General features: G+C 38.6%; 1 protein-coding gene across 3 annotated transcripts in view; it reads right to left on the bottom strand.

Moving 5' to 3' along the window:
* The window catches only part of LOC126483800 (farnesyl pyrophosphate synthase-like), a 60207-nt gene extending 47539 nt beyond the window's left edge, over positions 1–12668 (bottom strand). The window contains exons 1-4 of one of the 3 annotated variants that reach the window (XR_007587779.1): positions 12203–12668; positions 11933–12104; positions 7624–7764; positions 1089–1292 (exon numbers count right to left, since the gene is read on the bottom strand). Coding sequence is in view for 2 of the 3 variants with exons in the window: in XM_050106979.1 (XP_049962936.1) it covers positions 1089–1292; positions 7624–7764; positions 11933–12104; positions 12203–12372 (687 nt within the window). In the remaining variant the exon portion in view is untranslated. The remainder of the gene's footprint in view (positions 1–1088; positions 1293–7623; positions 7765–11932; positions 12105–12202) is intronic. The other 2 variants (XM_050106979.1, XM_050106980.1) reach the window with 2 other exon arrangements.
* Positions 12669–18253: the final 5585 nt, after the last annotated feature.

The raw sequence follows: 18253 nt of genomic DNA, 5'->3' as shown, positions 1-18253 counted from the left end.
TACCCTGTCATGGAAATCTTGACCTCAATGAGATCCTTTTTGGATTCAATTATTAAGGAGTCAGTAGAAATATGTTTAACACGAGATCTAATTAATCGTGAAGGAAGCTTTCAACTGGATAAGACATGGGGCCTGGTGATATATTTAGTTTCTTCAGAAAGAAAATTTTTTCTGACCAATGACACATCAAGCAGAATTTATTTTTATTCATTTTGACATCTGAATTTTAACTCCATGAGTGCACATTCTGACAGAGGGCACGCATACAGTATCTGATTATGAATGCACCAGTGCATCATAGACTGAGCAATATTCAAAGAGGTGCGTAATTCAACAGAGGTCGCTCATGTAGCTTTGCGCATGCATGTTCCCGCCGATTTTTTATATAAAGGTAGCAATGTGAACTAGCAATTTCCAGTGCAAAACACTCACCTGGAGATTGTTGAATTGTTGTCAGCCGAAATAGCGGGCAAAAGTCAATATTAACTGGCTGCAATCCCGAAACATGAATATAGATGTCAGAAAATTCTTTGTAAAATCATCTGTATGGAGTACACTGCTCTACGGGTGTGAAAGTTGGACTGTGGACAAATTGCAAAGGAATTGACTTGAAGCTGCTGAAATGTGAATATGGTGGAAAATAACAAAAACGAGCTGGACGGTAAGAAAAACCAGTCTGGAAGTCTTGAGGGAAGTCAACAAAGAGAGAAGAGTATTAATGGAAGTGGAAAAGTGAAAAATAAAATTTACGGGGCAGGTCATCAGACCACACCTTCATCATTAATATTCTTTAAGGAAAAGTACTGTCAAAAAAAGCAAGAGGGCAGCCTAGGATGAAGTATTCAGAAGGCATCAAGGAGACGATAGGACGTGATAAGTACTTGGAACTGAAACAAACCGTTAATGACAGAAGAGAGCAATTGCATCGACAAGAAATTAACCTTTAGAATATGCGTGTATGCGTGTATGTATGTATGTATGTATGTATGTATAGTAATTTAACTGACACCGCCTGTGTTTTTAAACTTCACAAAGTCAATACACTTTAATTATTACTTAATTAACTTATATTGTGGGACGATACTTACATCGTGAAAGAGATTGAGGATTTCAATATAGTACGATTTGTCCTGAAAATATCTTCGAAGTAACTCATAAATTCCACTCTCTAGCAGTAAGCCATCATTAACTGCCGATAAGCCAACGTCATCATGGAGGTACCAGCAAGTTCTTCCACGCCTTGTAGCTGATTTGTCCATGATATCATCAAGAACAATGAAAAATGCTTGCAACTGGGAATGTAAATCACACAGTCATTGTTAATTCTGGTTTCTTTAAAAAACAAATTTCAGAAGTTAGACAGAAACAAAGCAGTGATATATCTGAAATTACTTCACTTTGAAAACTCTGACAGAAAGTCATTGAGCTTCTTATTTTAAGGGATAAACTCTGTAAAAAAAAAAAAAAAAAAAAAAAAAAAAGGAGCTTCTTATTTTAAGGGAAGGAACTTGGCCTTTTCCCCAGTATGTGAATAATCATACTGCACATAAATTTATCATGATGCATCTTCGAATCAGGAATCCATGGCTATCTAGAATAGGAAAACTGAAAAACGATGGAAATAGTTTTGTTGAATGAGCACCTGATTTAAGTTAACATCTATGCACAAGCCTATTTTCAAGAGGTGGCGTGCTGTTATTACTGCAGAGACTTTAACAGCACAATAACTCATCGTATTCCCATCAATTTTTCCAACATTATCCAGCAATTAATTAAATATGGCATTTCAGAGGACCACTGGCTGCAATTTTTTCAATAAGCACTATACTATATCTCGCAGAGCTGATGCCACGTCAGAGAGAGCCCCCATCTATGTACAGGAAATGACAGTGTACAGTAAATGCTTGCAAGAATAATGTATTGAGAACTGCAGTTAAAAATTCCCTTTCCAAAATTCAGAACACAAATTCAAAGAAATTCAAGCTCATGTGGAGGCTTCCCAATGGAATAGAAAAGGGAGGAAACAATGATGATACTCTCCATCAATATACAATAACGAGGCTTGCGGAGTATAAATGTAGATGCAAAGTTAGTCTGACAAGTGATGAGATTAACTGATAAAAATAATTAAATTTAGCTCAAGCTTGGGACAGTGAAAAATTATCACCATCTGGAAACATAACAATCAAAACATTTTTCTAATACAGCCAGCCTTAAACTGGAATTAATCAATACTCAGCTCTAAATTGGTTTCTCATGACATGACTTTGGTATCTAAGATCACTGGTAAGTTACATACATTGAGGTGACAAACATCATGGGATAGTGATATCCACTTATACAGATGGTGGTAGTATAACGTACACATAGTATAAACGGGCAGTGGTTTGGCGGAGTTGTCATCTGTACACAGGTGATCTGCTTGACAAGATTTTCAACATGATTATTGCAGCAAGATGGGAATTAACAGACATTTTGAACATGAAATGGTAGCTGGAACTACACGCATGGGACAATCCATTTCGGAATTAGTTATCGTATTTAATATTCCAAGATGCACAGTGTCAAAGAGTGTCCAGAGAATACCAAATATCAAGCTTTACCTCTCACCAGGGACAATGCAGTGGCCAACAGCAACAGCCTTCACCTAACGAGCCAGACCAACGGCATTTGCATAGACTTGCCAGTGCTAACAAACAAGCCACACTCTGTCAAATAACCACAGAAATTAATGTTGGTTGTACAATGGACTTATCCATTAGGACAGTGCAGTGAAATTTCGCATTAATGGGCTACTGCAACAGACAATCAACGTAAGTGCCCTTCCTAACAGCACATCGTCTGCATAGCCCCTCCCAAGTCTATGACCATATCTGATGGACCCTTGATGACTGGAAAACAGTGGCCTGGACAGATTTCAGTTGGTAAGAGCTGCTGGCACATATGGCACAGACCCCAAGAAGCCATGGACCCACACTGTCAACAAGGCAATGTAGAAGTTGGTTGTGGCACCATAAATGTGGAGACTGTTTACATGGAATGGACTAGGTCCTCTGGTCCAAATGAACCAATCATTGACCGTAAATCCTTATGTTCAGATACTTGGAGCCATTTGTAGCCATTAATGGGCTTCATGATCCCAAACAATGATGAAATTTTTATGGATGACATGCATCATGTCACTGGGCCACAATTGTTCACGATTGGTTTGAAGAATATTCTGAACAATACAAGCAAATGATTTGACACCCAGATCGCCCGACGTGAATCTCATCAAACATTTATGGGATATAATCTAGAAGTCAATTCGTACACAAAACCCTGCACTAGTAATACTTTCACAATTATGGATGCTATCAAGGCAGCACGGCTCAATATTTTTGTAGGGGACTTCCAATGACTTATCAGTCCATGTCACGCCGAGTTGCTGCACTACACTGTGCAAAAGGAGGAACAACACGATATTAGGATATAACCAATGACTTTTGTAACCTCAGTGTATACATTTCTAGAGTAAAACATGCAACATAACATTATTATCCAGAGGTTCATTTACAAAAGGTGGAATGTAATTAGTGGTATGTCTTTGCATAATCCATTGTAAACCACTCTCAGAAATAAAAAGCACAGCTGTCAATAGCTGTTGCTTTCATACCACATGCATCAAATATTGAAGCGCATCTCTTTTGCGCAAGTGTCCTATCTACATGAGACATACTGCTTGAAGCAGCAGTAGAATTTTTAATCATCTTCAAAACCTTGTAAACTGCGATTTAGGGGTTCATGGTAATATAGATATGCTTCAAATTCTGTTTCAACCTTGCCGTCACAGTCTGGGTTAGACACAATATTAGAAAATCATCCCATACTCAGAGTGCTTCATCCACTAGGAACATACTGATGTTCAGTTAAACCCATATGCTAAAAATAAAGGAAACTTTTAACATAAGAAAATACTCTAACACAATGACCTACATATTAAATTAGTTGGGAAAGTAATAACCAAAAATACTGACAGGAATTCACTTGGCTCCCACATAATGCGCTCGCAACTACACAGAACACTGTTGAAAATTGTAGTGAGGACATTGCACCATAATGACAGCACCATACAGGTTGAATGGAAGTTGTTTTCTTTTTCTTTTTAATAAATTCACTGTAAATTACTGCCATTAGTCAATGTGTGATACAAAAATATGGGCCAAAACTTCAAAAATATTAGTAAGCCAAATATTAATTTAAACATTCCTATGTCCATGTACCTAGTAACACCTCCAGAAGTAAAAATATGCTATCTGTAAGTCAAAATATAAAATATCTCATAGCATTGCGGTATGGATGATATGCCGGAGAAAACAATGATATGAAGTGCAGAAAAAATAGCTTCCTGTCTTGTTAATTTATTAATAAAGTGTTTTCTGTGAGCCTATTCTGTGTAGCAGAGTGTACACTAGCTCACCGGGCAAAACATTAGTCACCTCCTTCGAAGAGCACACTGGTCACTTTGGAACACTACATATGGCGTACAATTAGTAGTAGATGACCCACCATTAGAGTAAGTAACGGCAGTGAAGTGGTGTATTTGTGCCTTTGGTTGTATAAAACTACCACAGTCACACTGATCGGCACAAAAGAATGGCAGACAGGAACTATCATGTTTGAACGCATACATAATGATACAGTGAATGAAGTTGCCGGTTTGCCGATGTGTTGACACAGACTGTCCAATGTGTCTACAAGGAATGGTGTACCACTTGCTGCCACTTTGGTGTAAGAACAGTGGCCGCAAAAAGATCCTAACTGAGGGGGACAGAAGACAAGTGTCACGCCCTGTCACTGACTTTTGGTTTCACATCTGCCAAATGGAACTGCTGCTATCAGTGAATTCAGGTCCATCTCAACCAGTTTCCATGCAAACAGTGCAAAGAGAACTGCAAGCAGTGGACATTTGGAGTCAGGTACCTCACAGAAGGCCATTGCTCACAGCTCACACTGTCTTCAAAGAGACAAACATGGAATCTGGACAGTTGCTGAGTAAAGGCATTGTTGTGGCCTCAAGAGTTTTGATTGCACCTCTTTACAAATGATACAAGGCACTGAGTGAACCGATGGCTCAATGAAGTGTTTGATACGCATGTGTGGAGGGCATAGTTCAGGCTTGAGGTAGTTCTGTGATGTTTTGGGAGTTTTTCATTGCATCACTTGCGTTCCCTTGTGCAGTTTACTATGAACATGAACCATGATTTTTATTCCAACATTCACAGAGATCACTTTCTTCTACATCTTCGGGTATATTGCGGATGCTCCAATCTTCCAAGGTGACAACAGCCACATTCACAGAGATCTACACACATGTACCAGTTATGATGAACACTCAAGTGCCCTATCACACTTCGACTAGCCTGCTAAATCATTCACTCTTAAAGCCATAACAAATGTCGAAGACTTTGGAATAGTGAGGGAAATGTAGCAGTTGAGGTAGTTCTATAGAATGCAGTCATCAATGAGTGGCTTCAGCTGGATATGGCATACCTGAAGAAATTGTGGACACTCTTCCTCACCAAACTGAGGCCATTAGTGAGGCTAGAAGTTTTATATAGTATTAGCACACTGAGTCCTTTTGGTGACTATTTGGTGCATTTAATATACTGGTAATGGTATCATTCCCTCTTCCCTCTCCTAAAAGACAGTCGACATGCCTCTGTAAAAATCCACATTGCTCTATTTCACCATTATGATTATGCAAGATGTATGATAGATGTGCAAATTTTGCTTCCAATGATCAAACGGATATCAAACACATGTAACCATAGAAATATTAAAAGAAAACTAACTGCCAGCAGGTTCTATAGCACAGTATCTCATTATTGTTGCTGCAGTGGGGTGCTTAAACTCTTCAGTTTTACTGGAGATAAAGTCTAATGGTGCCTTCTCATCTAATTCCCACCTGTGTCAGAATGCGTGATCTTGACAGGAATTATATGTTGGTTGATTGGTTAATTCATGGGAGGGGACCAAATGGACAAGATGTAATTTGTTTGAAGTATTTTGGCATCTCCTGGGTTACAGTATCATTTTCCTGTAATGACACTATAGTTCATGCATAACTTTTTACACTGATCCTTCTCACTAATTTTCACATCTATGCTGATAATGTGAACTGGTTAATACGTTGTAAGAATTCTTGCCACAGCTGCCTTTTCTTCTCTTTGATAATGCACTGAGCTTTTGCCCAAGCAATGTAAAAAGCTACAAGATTGTCAGCAGATGGATCATGATGAAACTTCCACAGTGCCATGGCACTAGTCATCTGCCACATTTAAAGATGCATTTGGGATAAAGATATTAACAGTCCTGTGAATGAGAGTAGTGATATGTTCTACATGACTGTTTTCTTTTTATTTTCACTGGCCATTTGAAAATATTCTCTTTTTCTTCTTTACGTTATAAAGCAACACAAGTGTACGGAAGGTTTTGTTTTTCATTGTGAAAAAGACTGTCCTGTATAGACACACTGGTGACATAAATATTATCTCATTTTCATCATGTAATATGTTGTTACTATGAAACTGTTAACAATTGTTCCTTTTCTACTGATTTTGTGGTGCTCGTAACACAAATAGGTCATCAAAACTGGTAAACTATGAGAAAATGTGCTGAAGAACAAAACACTAGGAGTGAATAAAAATTTAAATAAAAATCAGAAACACAATAATATATTGCTACAATTTCTACTTTTTTCCTAAGCAGTAACCACAATCTACTGATGCCATCAGATTTCATAAAATTTTGTTTTTTTTTTTTAATTTTTACAGAAATTGTATCAATTTTACCTGCCATGGAATAAATATCAGTAAAAAAATTTAAGGGTAAAATAAGCAGTTTGAAGACCAGCAGGTACCAGTACTTCAGTGAACCTGGCAACAATGGAATCTTCTTCGAAGTATTTTCAGGCATTATGTTCTTGAGTTTTCAACAATGATGTAGTTCATCATTCATATAGTACATAAAGTAGAATGTCTACAGTCAGAAAGGTAGTTTGGCAGGAGGACACAGTTACAGCACTTGGGAACTTCAGATTTTAGTAATGTTAAGAAACTGATTAAGCTGGGAGATGTTTAAGACCATTACATTAAATAAAACTTTAGTCATAATAACTTCGGTGCTACAGTTTTACGAAGGGAGCTGTCAGAATTGATAACTACCAAGAAATTTGAACTTGGCAGCAGATTAAAATTTTGTGCCACATGGGGACTTGAACACGTAACCTTACTTTTCGCACACGAAAGGCAAGGTTCTGAATTCAAGTCCCATTCCAGCATACAGCTTTAATCTCCTAGTAAGTTTCAAATCAGTACACATACTACTGCTAAGCGAAAATTTATTCTGGTACCAAGCAACTTATTTTCACGCACATTCAGTAAAGACAACTCAACAGAATTACCAACAGTAACAGCAGTAGCTGTATTAAAATACTTTTGACCTCTATTACCATGATGAACACCTATATCCTCATAGGGCATAAATTACCAAAAATTAACAGCAGAATAAAATTATTTCTTAGCTAAACATACCTCAGAATCTTCATGCAAAAATCTTATCAGCCAATAAACTTCCACATACCATTTCCACACACCATCCCATAACGTGGGCCAAGAATACATTTTCTGCACTATGCAGACTGTCTTTAGTAAGCATACGATAAGCTTGCACAACTGCTAACCCTCGTGACATCTTACCACCAGGGACATTATAATGAAGGACCTGAAAGAAATTGAGAAATAAGTGTGGTAACCAATAATTTTTGTCAGCTAATATGGAAAATAATGGCATTTATAGTTGGCAAACTTCACTGCAAACTAAACGCATCAAATCCACAATTTTGCATTGTCACTCCTCTTACATTTTTACTATTCAAAGTGAGCTTCCATCATGCACCTTTTTCCTTTATCTTTCCCACGCTTCCTGTTGTTTCCTACCCATTTTATCCCTATTCTCATCTCTTCTATTTGTTTGCATTTTTTCATATTTCCTCAATATTTCTCTCTTCTCTTTGGCTAACTGGGTGACTGTAAAAGCCATGGCAACTATTTTTGTCTCAGAAATGGTAGCAAATTAAAAAATTCTGAAATATGCAAACGGAATGTTAGTTCATACGTAAACATTACAGGAAGGGAGATGGATGAATGCACACACTGCCACAAAGAAAAGCGCAAGAAAAAAGATTAAACAAATCTTGTCAATTTAAACGTGTCAATTGCAACAGTACACAGTAGTACAGGGCAGGAACATAGACTTGTGACACCTTCAAGTCCCTCGCAATAGGGCCCAACAAATTCACAGCACTACCAGTGCTGTGGAAAACACCAAACACCGGTGGCCTAACTATGAGTGAATTGTCTGATCTCACACGTTACTTATGTGCAATGTCTTCATGTGTTCTACATAATTGTTCTTTTAGTTCTGGTATGAGATCATAATCACAAGATGCTAAGTCTGGGGAATATGGTGAATTTACTTCCCATCCCCCATCACGAGCAGATTCTGCACACACATTGTCATATGGGCACTCTCATTGTCCTGAAGAATTACTGCATCATGTAGACATTCAGGAGGTTTCTCCTGTGTGCACAGTTGTAGGTGTCATTGCAGGAAAGTGTGACAGCAGTACAGTGCATTAAAAGTTTGTCCATGTAGGACAAAATGAAACAAAATCACACCTCTAATATCATAGGCTATGATTACTAATTCCTGTCTGTGTGGTGAACCTGGATGACACCATTCTACGGATGGGTGTTTCAGATCTGGCTCATAGGCCCTGGCCTAGAATTCAATTATGGTGAGGATTCTCACAAGCATATCTCCCTCCCTTCCTCCTTGCAATGTGCTAGATGCACATGGCATGTTTCATAACATGTCCACTTTTCCACTTAGTGCATAAGGCATCCATTTTGCAGAAAACTTCACACTTGTGTAGCACGCCGCATAAAATTATGTAGATTGTTGTCTTCTCAATAACAGTATGGTGCTGCAATTCCTATAGCATCCATCTTCTCTTGTTCTCCAAGCACTGAGTGATCTCGGTACGAGCACAGTCCGTACGCACAGTGACTGACCACCCGGAATGGTGCACATCGGCTGCTGCAGCACTGCCGTGCCTGAATGCAGCTACCCACCAAGCCTCTGAACAGGACAGTAGAGCAGCATTTCCTACCATTTCCACAAGCCCCTCGGGACATTGTCACACATTCCTTCCACAATGAACTGCAGTCTTTAAAACAGAACACTGTTCAAGTAGGGTAAAAGGACTGAAATTGTCTGTCACATTACTGTGGATTCTTGGTGAGATGCCATGGAATAGGTGTAGTTTGTAATGTACTATTGTGTACTGTTGCAACTGACAGTAAAATATGTTTGCACCAACAAACTTTCTTTCACCTTTTTGCTCATGCTACACCTTTATGGCAGTGTGTACATTCATCCATCTCCCTACAGGTAAATATGAACTAACCTTCCATTTGTGTAGTTCATAATTTTTAATTTTGTTACCATTTTTGAGAAAAGAAACAGTTGCCACGACTTTTGCAATGATTTTTTATGTAAGTCATTATTAGCAGAGGTCATCTGAATCAAGTCTTTTAATTTCTCATTGCCTTCCTTTTTTCTCATTTTTCTTTCTTACCCACAGAATGAAGTTAAGTTAGGCCTACTTCAGAAAATGTGCACACACATTTCCATTTTCCATCTTTTTGCTTTGCTGCTTACTATTCTTATCATGTTGAAATCATTTCACACAGTTCCAAAAACTTAACAGATAGACGATGTCTAAAACTGTACGGGATAGCCGTGTTTCAAAGATGGTCTTGCAGCAGCAGCTGATTTGTAAATACCCCTTTTCTGCCATAGATATTGTCAGTGCTAGTGCCTAATAAATATTAATTCTTAAACACAAATAGCACAGCTGAAAAAATATTGACATCACAGTCTGAAATACCCCAAAAACAAAATATAAAAAATTATATCCCATGAAGTTGGAACAGATCAGTAATCAACTGTTGTCTGGATAGAAGCAATTAACTATAAATGGACCAAATAATTGCCTGGATAATTAACTATGTTATTCTGTGAACAAGGAAGGTCTCACTGATATAAACAATTCAGAACAACTCCATGGAAAGGAAGTTTACAGTCTTCTATCATGTAAATGAATGAAAGTACAATTATAACTTCTGTTCCGCTCTAAGAAGAGAGCATTGCAATTTTATGAGCCAGTTTCCTGTTTGGAACACAGGTTTATGTTAGTGAGTGAATGAGCAAATACAGCAGTTAATTTGCAAAGGTTTAATGCTTCCGTACCATTCAACTATATCTCCAGTAATGGAACTTGGTAATGGATCATGTATTCATAGTGTTGACTCAGTACTTTTGAATAACTTATCCTGAGAAATGTGGCACAATGGTGAGAGAATGATCTCACAGTTGAGAGAATGTGGTGCAAATATTCTTTCAGCCATACAGAGATACGTTTTCCACAGTTTCCCTAAATCAAGCAGAAAATATTAGTCAAATGATTCTTTTCACACGGACATGACCATTTTTCTTCCCTAATCTGAGCTTGGGATCTGTCTCCAATGACTGTATCATCAATGTGACTTTAAATCATAATCTTTCTTCTTTTAATTAAATATTTACAGAAACATCTTTTGCACAACTGGAATCCATACCAACTGAGGACAGTCATCTATGATCATTCACATATTATTAAACACAGTATCAATATGTAAATCACACATAAAGCCTTGTTGCACAAGAGAAAAACTCCCTTCAGTAAATAGAAAACATACCATCTGTCCCCAAATGTCAACATAAATATTTCACAAGCTATTCAAGTTATCAAAGCAAGGTTTCTGATCAGAGAAATTATACCAAAGAGAAAGTATTTTGCTATACTGTTAACACTGTCATTTTTTTATCCACCAACATACTTATACAACTACTGTTTCCTTCAATAGGGTGGCATGATGTTCAGCTAGTTTTTGTCAGGTGCTCATATTTGACTCATTTTATGTCAGTGGAGGTTCTCTTTCATGATGGAACCTACAGAACACAATGGATGAACAGTTACTTTTGTTTATCAGTTAAACATTAACAACAAGAACAGAGAAATCAGTATAATGGTATGAAACTGGAAAGTTGTGCTTAAGTGGCAGTGTAGGCCTTTACAATAGTTTTGGGGCAATCTTTCTTCATTGTGTGTTATGAGCTCAATGAGAGATTTAAGTGAAGATTACCACTTTCATAATACATTCAGATATGGTCATATGTCATCTAGATTTCTCTGTTGCTTCTCATGTTATCATCATCATCATCATCTTAATTGTCTCCCAATCACTTCTGCTTCTGGTTAGCACACTTGGCATTGAAATTACTGCATCTCCTTATTAAAATCTCGATATTGTAAGAAAGTTGTCTTTGTTTTTATGGTTAAAACTTTTTTATGGTCAGTAGACTCATTCTTAGAAAGCCATTAGGCTGAGCAATAGTTGCTGTTTTTGTTGACATTTTCAACATACAAAAATGTGAACATGTTTATAGATATTCTACGACAAAACATAATTATACTGGATAAATCTCCTATGACAAATGCTGGCAAAGTCAGAAGTTGGCTTATGTGACACTGAGAATGAAGGGCGCACTGCAATACACACCAATACAGTAGTACCTAGTCTCATGTGAAAAGTAAACATCTGAAAAAATACTACCTGGAAGCATAATTTCACCATCAATTTCATATTACTAAGATTCACTTTTCTTAGAAACATTCCTTGTGCAACTAGCTTTACAAATATATTGGCTATTTTAGTAGCTGCTGTTAGCACACACAGCACAATACATATATCGCACTTCAAGTGGGTAACCATAAAAGTATTACCTTTGCAAACCGTTCCTTTGCTTCTGATATCTCAGAACCAAACCCAGCATCTGTTAAGTCTTTAACAATGTGAGGAAAAACAGCCAAAAACTGGTCCCTCTCGCTCTCATTTGAAGTTGTCGATCGTGCAGCAAATGAAATATCAGTAGTCGGCTTTAAGCTTGACTTTGATCTGGCAACGAAATAACAACGTATTCGGCACAATATGTAATAAAAATATCAGTTGGTGCAGCGTCTAACAATAAACATTATCATCAGTTACTATAATACCTTTTTGCTTGAACACATGCTCGGCGGTTGGTTTCACTTATCAGGAAAGTGTTAATATAATGTCTACGAAAGCTGCCGCTGTTTAATTTCGGAGAGCACACACATCTAAAACCAATATCACGCGCTTGTTTTCCCAAAACACAATACAGGTTACGCAAAGATCTTGACATGTTATTGTTTCGTTCAGACTTCTACTGAGCTCCGTGCACTGCGCGTTTGGTTTCTTACTTTCCCTGACGTAACATTGTAAAATCACCCTATGCACTTCTCTACCCAAATGACAGGTGCCAGACTTCGACGAGAAGCGTATATCTCATACTCATACCCCCCCCTTCTCCCGCTGCCTTGACACCGCAGACGGCGCAGAGGAAGGGAGACAGTTGAAGGTGGAGGGGACAACAACGACGTGAGGTAAAGCGCCAAGCAGTGCGCTGCCACTGCGCTGTAGATTTACACCGATGTCTACTGGCTATCTCAACCCACATTTACCTTCCGCGCAACGTACTATACGCACAATCAAGGTTATTCTATAAGTAACTTCGACCTTTTCTGGTAGCGAAAGCGAACAAATCTGTGGAACACGGGTGTCTTTGGGCCTCTAAGGACTTTCCCCGCCTGTTGCCAACTTATACAATATCCCCGCCACAACAACCGGTTATTGGGTGGGGAACTTGGGCGGTAAGTTCCCTGCATCCTTCCCAGAATGGATCAAGTGCGTATGGTAAAACGCTTAATATACCATTACGCGAGCGACATGAAACCACCCCAATAATATGTGTGTATAATGGCATATGCTTTGCATGTTATTTCCTTGAAATATACCTAATTGCTCATTTTCCTCGAATCTTTAATGGCAAAATGTTCTCTGCTCTGTCACATTTTCACTTATGGTAATATGTAATGCAGTTGTTTGATAAATCATGTGAGAAGTTTCTATGCAGTTTCAGTTTATATTATCTATATTACTATTTATTCTATACGTAGTTGTTAGAAACAAATTATTATACAAAACTCACATGCAAAGAAACTGTATATTGCAGGTGATTTCATTTTGTAAATTCCTTATTTTAATTTCTGTGTATGACAAGTCCAATATCGTTTGTACAATGACATGGAAGCTAAATAAATAAATAAAATTGAATAATGGCACGAGCATATTCCATGAAGTCTCATTTTCTGGATGACCTGCAATTTGAAAACACTACCAACTAGTAGGAAACTATTTGCTATACTTACAGTTAGGTTCATGTGCCAATTGCGTAACAATAAACATCTCCTCGAAGTGCTACTCGTGTATAACATTGCGCTTAATCATGGGTTACTAGTCTCATCTTCATATTATTTTACAGTTATCAACTCGCGACACCAGCTCCTCTACAGTCAGCACAAGTGCAACATTCGTGCGAATCAGGCATCCTAGCTACGCAATTCGTTTGTTATTTGTGTAATTAAAAGCCTGTCTTATAAGCATATCCCAGCCAATTCTATTTTAGAAGGGCAACAAAGCTGTGGTAAATCCTACGCCGCCAGTTTGTGATACTGTCCTTCCGCGGGAGAGCGGGTGTATCTAAAAGCAGTCATGTCGGATAGCAACCATGACGCACTGGCGTTGCAGAGTGATGCTAGCTATTTTGTACCTGTTAATACGAAAGGTTGATTCCTTCAACGACTCGGAATTCTTCCTAAGCTGTATCACCATTTCCTAAAGGAGGTACTGGCTGTACCTGTATGCACACTCGCCGCGGGTGTAGTGAGCGGCGGAATTGAGACAGAACCCCTCACACTCGCTCCCAACAACCACTGCGCGCAGTTCGAAGCTGACAGTGAGTGAATAGTACGTATGCAGAAAAAGTATATTAATAACGTCACGATGCGGTTACTTCTTAGGCGTTATTTCTTCTTTTTTGGTTTGTCATAACTTACATATTTGATGACGCATATGAAGGAATAAAAATAGCCCAAACTACGGATACAGTAACGTTAGCTTGATGCGCGGCGCTGGAGAAAAAGAAGTTCCGTTTCGCATACTTGCGACAGGAATGTTTCGGAAGGGCAAGCTTTGGCTGGTTGAATTTCACTTTCAGGCCTCTCTCTCTCTCTCTCTCTCTCTCTCTCTCTCTCTCTCTCCCTCATGCACATAAAGTGGTGGAATGGGATGTATACATAATTTGTTATAAGATAAACATCAACCAAAGTAAAACGAGGGTAATGGAACATCGTTGGAGTAAACCACGCGATGCTAAGGGAATTAGATTAGGAAATGATACAGTAAAAGTAGTAGATGAGTTTTGCTATTTGGGCAGCAAAATAACTGACGATAGTCGAAGTAGAGAGGATACAAAATGCAGGTTGGCTACGGCAAGAAAAGCATTTGTGAAAGAAAGAAGTTTGTTAACATCTAATATGAATTTGTTAGGAAGTCTTTCCTGATGCTTTTCGTCTGGATTGTAGCCTTGTGAAGAAGTGAAATTCCGAAGACAAGCAGTTCAGACAAGAAGAGAATGGAAGCTTTTGAAGTGTGGTGCTACACAAGATTACTGAAGATTAGATGGGTAGATTCCATAACTAATGAGGAGGAACTAAACAGAATACGGCGGAAAAGAAATTTGTAGCACAACTTGACTAAAAGAAGGGATCAGCTGATGGTGAAAGACGTCTGTCCCAGTTGCCTTTCACGATATTTTTGTTTGGAACGACTAACTTGGTTCACCACATGCAGCCTATTGCTTTTCTACTTTTTACTTATCACATAGTCATACCTGGAGGCACGTTTCTTGTGGAAACAGCATTATTGATTTCATTCTCTTTGTTTCGCGTCAGCATCCTACGTTACCCATAACCCCAATTAGCTCTGTGATACATGCATGTGCGGTTAATTAGGAGTGCAAGTGCGATCATCGGATCAGTGTAGCTTCCTTGGCTTTGATTGCAGAAGTATGGGAATAATCTTTAAACTTTTAAGTTTTCAAAGCTGGCTTGTGGAATGTTCAGAGCAGAGACAAAAGGTTGTCCCACTCTTCAGAAGAAAAAAAAAAAAAAAATCTCGCGATTAGTCAGGCAGCCCGGCGCAGTGAGTATACATTCTGGGTGTTCACAAACTATTAGATTCTGATAATTTTGAGAGTCTGATATTAACAGCATTTGCTTTATAACAGTTATCAACAAGTTTATACAACTACAGCGACTGCCAATAATAATAATAGTAAGATGCATAACTTATCTGACAAAAGAAAGAATTATTTTGTGGAATTTTGTTGTATTGTACATAATTAAGTACAGTTTAGGGCCTTAACTAAATAATGTATAAGCTTTCGCAAGTCTCCATTTCGTATTTTTGTGTAAGTGGGAGTTTTCGCGCTTTTCCATTTTTTCGGACAAATGTACAAGATCCCTAACAGATGTATTAGTTCACGAATTGACTTCCGGGTTGAAAATCAGATATTCTTACGCTGCACCCAAACGACAACTTGTGTTAGCCGTATACTTCCTTGCTTGCAGCCACGCTTATTTGATTTCGTCACTCAACCAAAGGATCTGTTCTCGGAGGCCCTAGTTCCTTCGCGGCTAACTTTTCCTGGTAATTTACTTTTCTGTTACCGGAATGAGATTTTCACTCTGCAGCGGAGTGTACGCTGATATGAAACTTCCTGTCAGATTGAAACTATATGTGCCGGACCGAGACTCGAAATCGGGAGCTTTACCTTTCGGGAGCAAGTACGCTATCGACCGAGCTACCCAAGCACGACTCGCGCCCCGTCTTCATAGCCTTACTTTTCTGTTAGCATTTAACATAGTTCATGTTTACACTGCACACGAAAGCCGATTCCCGCACAGTAAACAACCAACTCCAAACACAAAAGTTCCATTTGTGGGAATGATTGAATTCAAGTAGTAATGTCTACCAACACGGTCACTTGACTAGAATACAAACGACGCGCTGAGATCCATAAGGGCCTAAAGCACACCGCCGTCGATCCCACATTTAAGTATTAGAGAAACGAGTGATACATCTTTTCGTGAATCTTCATATACACAATGTAGGCTTACAGCATAGATAACCCTGTCTCACCGTAAGATCAACAGATTTCGGAAGCATGAATAAATGGTACAATCTCACAATCGACGGTGATGTGCTTTATGCCCTTATGATTCTCAGCGCCTCATATGGATTACTGTATGATAAAATTCATAACTTAATATACGGTAACTCAGTCAGAAACTCACAAAATAGGTTTACTGTCAGTAAAACTTTGACATATACTGACGTCCAATTCAATTTTACTACATTTTATAGTGAGTGAATTAGTATATCTGAGGAGTGTGCTATTATCTAGCAGGATTTATGCCGAGCGAACGGGGGTAAAATACTGCCGCAGTGTGGTACTGCCTGGTGGCACTGACGTTTGTATTTCGCCCCTCAGACAATTACGCCACGCGAGTTGCGTATGCGCAAAAGCTTCTTGAAACGTGCACAACTGAAGGTGTGCTCGCGACCCTGATGCCAAGTTTTGCGGAGTCTAGAGGAGCAGTAAGTAGCACGATAGAATTAAGTGCCGTATCTTTCAGATTACAGCGCATATGTTACGTTACCAGCATACAAGGAAGAATAACCACTAAATCCGCAAGGTGTCGAACGTTAGGGTGTTCACGTACTCTTGTGCTGGACCAACCTATGAGCAGTGAAAAATTCCACGAACCGTTAATCATATTTTGTATGTAAAACTGGTGGAAGGAACTGGCAACAACTAGTGGCTTTTTTAACTTCCTCCCGATTGAACACGGCAGCTGAAGGCGCGATATTGGTTCTTTACCTTTGGCTTGACCTCCGCTCCTGCCCCCTTATGGACGAGACGTCAGGGAACAATGTCTGGTGTTTGAAAATTTCGGAATTAGTTATTCGGGGACTGGCGCTGTGGTGAGCAGCATGTGCTGCTTTTAAGCACACTTATAAGGAAACTGTTGGCTGGGATTACAGTCAGATGTTTCGTTTGATAATGTAGGCAATTCATGAAGTGATTAAATTCAATTACCAAGGAATTTGTATGGCTGAATGTTGGGTATTGCAACTTCGTTTCCGAAAGGGTTGATTTGGTTTCACTTATCCAACCATGTTAGGATTGTTTCAGTGTACTACAATGATTTTCGTGATCCGCGACAGACAGTGTCCACTCATGATTCGTATGAATTATTACCTTTTTATTTTATTGGTGAACTTACTTTCTAGTGTTTGAATTCTAGTGCATGTACCAGAGCACTTATGCCCCATCCTTCCGATGACACGTCGTTTTGCTGATAGAATAATACCTAGAGAGCTCGTTAAGAAATCAACCTCTGTAAGGAACCTTAATATTAAGACAATTTTGATTTGTTAATTGATCATGAGAACTCAAAGAGAAGTTACCTCATTTGTAATAAATGTCTTAGTTCGTTAGTCTTTTCGCCCACGACCATTCCGACACTCCTTTCCACCTCCTGTGAATATTAACAATAGCTGTCCTGCTCGAGAAATGTCTTCTAAATGATTAATGAAACTCATTCGCCGAACACTCGTGCTGAGGTCGCTACAGTTAGATTGCGATGCACTACAGATTAAACCTTGGACCAAATTCATTTAAATTTCTCACAATGACTTCAGACAACTTTGCACTCAGTGGACCTAGCAAATAGAGAGGCACTGCCCATTAAAGATAAGAAGCACAGTGCATCCACCAGACCCATGTGATATGTCGAAAAGATCACCCTGTATTGCAGTAAAATACAATTTCAGGATCGGTGAGTACCAGTAGTCAAACAATAGATAGCATCAATACGTAAAGTAAAACTTAAAAGAGAATAAATAATGGGCATCCTTTATCGAGGAGCTGTCAATTTAGTACTGGAGGAAGGTGTGGGATGTAAAAATGTTAGAGGAAGACCAAGAGATGAATACAATCAACAGTTTCAAATGGATGAAGGTTGCATTAGTTATTTTGAAATGAAGAGACTTGCATAGGATGGACTAGCGTGCACTGAAGAACACAACAACAAAAACATAAACAGAGCTTTTAAAGA

Source organism: Schistocerca serialis, chromosome 6, assembly GCF_023864345.2.
Source record: "Schistocerca serialis cubense isolate TAMUIC-IGC-003099 chromosome 6, iqSchSeri2.2, whole genome shotgun sequence".
NCBI lineage: Eukaryota > Metazoa > Arthropoda > Insecta > Orthoptera > Acrididae > Schistocerca > Schistocerca serialis.
Note: the sequence above shows the minus strand (reverse complement) of the source record. Positions and strands in the feature narration are given on the sequence as shown.